We start from the raw sequence: 2,330 nt of genomic DNA, 5'->3' as shown, positions 1-2,330 counted from the left end.
AATTGGATTTAATGGATTTAATTGAACTTTGAATTAATTAAATTGGATTTAATGGATTTAATTGAACTTTGAATTAATTAAATTTAATGGATTTAATTGAACTTTGAATTAATTAAATTTGATTTAATGGATTTAATTGAACTTTGAATTAATTAAATTTAATGGATTTAATTGAACTTTGAATTAATTAAATTTGATTTAATGGATTTAATTGAACTTTAAATTAATTAAATTTGATTTAATGGATTTAATTGAACTTTGAATTAAATAAAAACAGAAAGAGGCGGAGCTGCAGCAGGAAGAAAGCAGCAAAGCCTCGGAGGCGAAAAAAGGAGAAAAAGAAAACCTCGAAAAGAAATTAAATGAAATAAAAACAGAAATGAAAAAAAGCACTGATCAAATGTACACCACAATGGAGAAAATGAAGCAGCTGCGGCAGCAGTAAGTGCAAATCTTTGCAAATCTTTGCAAATCTTTGCAAGTTTTTGGACTTTTTGCAAAACTTTTGCAACTTTTTCTCGCGACAGAGACGCAGCGCTGGCTGCTGCGAAGCAGCAACTCATAAATGAAATTAAAATCCAAAAAGAAAAAATTGCGGAGTTGAAAAAAAAAGAAAATCTCCTCGAAGAATTTGCTGCAGCAAAAGCAGCAGCAGCGCAGCTGCAGCAGACTTTGCAAGAAGGCGAGGAGAAGCTGCAGACTCTTCTTGCTGCTCGCGTGAGAAGCTGAACTTCAAATTAAATTAAATTAAAATTAAAATTAAAATTGAAATTAAAATTGAAATTAAAATTGAAATAAATAATTAAAAAGAAAAGAAATAAACCGGATTCTGAACTTCAAGATTCCTCAGGACTCCGCTTTGGTGGAACACACGGAAGCGGCGGCGCTGCTGGAAAGCGAAAAGAAACTTTTAAAAGAAAAAGAAAAAGAAATAAAACAAAAAGAAGAGACCATTGGTCAGGTAACATCCACAACAGCAGCAGCAGCAGCAGCAGCAGCAGCAGCAGCAGCAGCAGCAGCAGCAACGGTTTTTAATTTCTTTTTTGCAGAATGAAGAAAAGCTTTCTGTTGCTGCTCTTGCTGCAGTGTCGGCGCAGCAAAAAGAAATGACCCAGGCTTTAATTTGGGCCCAAAAAAGAACAGATTTGGAATTAAAAAAAGTAAAAAAGAAATTCTTTTTTGGAATTACTTTTCTTCATTTGCTGCAGCTCAAATGGCCTTCTTTTGCTCCTTTTGTCTCCCCAATGAGGCAGCAAAAGCCTCAGTTTAATTCAATTCTTTTTTATTTCAAAAAGTTTTATTTTTTTATTTTTTTTTTATTTTTTCCCTCAGGTCGATTTGGCAGAACAGCGCCTGAGAGACAGACAGAGAGAAAAGGCTCTTCTTGATGTGAGGATTAAAAGAATTAAATTTGAATTTAAATTTAATTTTATTTAATTTAATTTAAATTTGAATTTAAATGTAATTCAATTCATATTTAAACTTAAATTTGAATTTAAATTTTATTTAATTTAATATTAAATTAAATTTAAATTTGAATTTAATTCAAAAGTTTAAACTTTTTCATCTTTTTCTAAAGATGCATTCAAAATGATGAATTAAAACTTTATTTCAAATTCGCATTTCAAACTTTAATTGCCGTCGTCTGTCTCTGCCGAATTCCACCACTTTCTCCATTTAAATTAATTCATTTTTTATTTATTTATTATTTATTATTTATAATTTATATTTATATTTATATTTATATTTATATTTATATTTATTTATATTTATTTATATTTATTTATATTTATTTATATTTATTTATATTTCAGGAACAGCTGCAGCAGCAGCAGCAGCAAAGCGAAGAAGCAGCAGCAGCAATTGGGCGGCTGGACGAAGAGAAGCAAATGGGAGAAAATGAAATTTTGAGTTTGCGAAAAAAAGAAAAAGAAATTCGAAAAGTAATTTTAAATAATTGCATTAATGGATTGTTTTATTTGTTTTAAATCAATAAACAATTAAAGAAAAAGAAATTCAAAAAGTAATTTTAAATAATTGCATTAATGGATTTGTTTTATTTGTTTTAAATAAACAAACAACTAAAAAGAAAGAAATTCGAAAAGTAATTTTAAATAATTGCATTAATGGATTTGTTTTATTTGTTTTAAATAAACAAACAACTCTTTTGAAGACAATTAATGGCATTTAATTCACTTTTTAAAAACTTAATTGCAAAAATAAATTTAATTTTCTTTTTTTATTTTTTTCGAAATTTACAGAACATTCAAGAACTCCAAGAGAAGGCGGCAAATGCAAACAAGTGGGATTTGTTTGAAGTTAAAACTTAA

The 2,330-nt window shown here is 28.3% G+C and overlaps 1 protein-coding gene across 1 annotated transcript; it reads left to right on the top strand.

The window, feature by feature from the left end:
• Positions 1–412: 412 nt before the first annotated feature.
• Positions 413–2,330, top strand: ENH_00076450 (hypothetical protein, conserved; the record flags this gene model as incomplete). Its single annotated transcript, XM_013577676.1, has 7 exons — positions 413–441; positions 528–717; positions 851–961; positions 1,050–1,160; positions 1,333–1,389; positions 1,815–1,943; positions 2,262–2,330. 7 exons carry the CDS (start codon positions 413–415, stop codon positions 2,328–2,330), a joined length of 696 nt encoding a protein of 231 aa, XP_013433130.1.

The sequence above is a fragment of the Eimeria necatrix genome, genomic scaffold (genome assembly GCF_000499385.1).
Source record: "Eimeria necatrix Houghton genomic scaffold, Enh_scaff799, whole genome shotgun sequence".
Classification (NCBI taxonomy): Eukaryota; Apicomplexa; class Conoidasida; order Eucoccidiorida; family Eimeriidae; genus Eimeria; species Eimeria necatrix.
The sequence above is the reverse complement of the archived record's forward strand: the minus strand, read 5'-3'. Positions and strand labels throughout refer to the sequence as shown.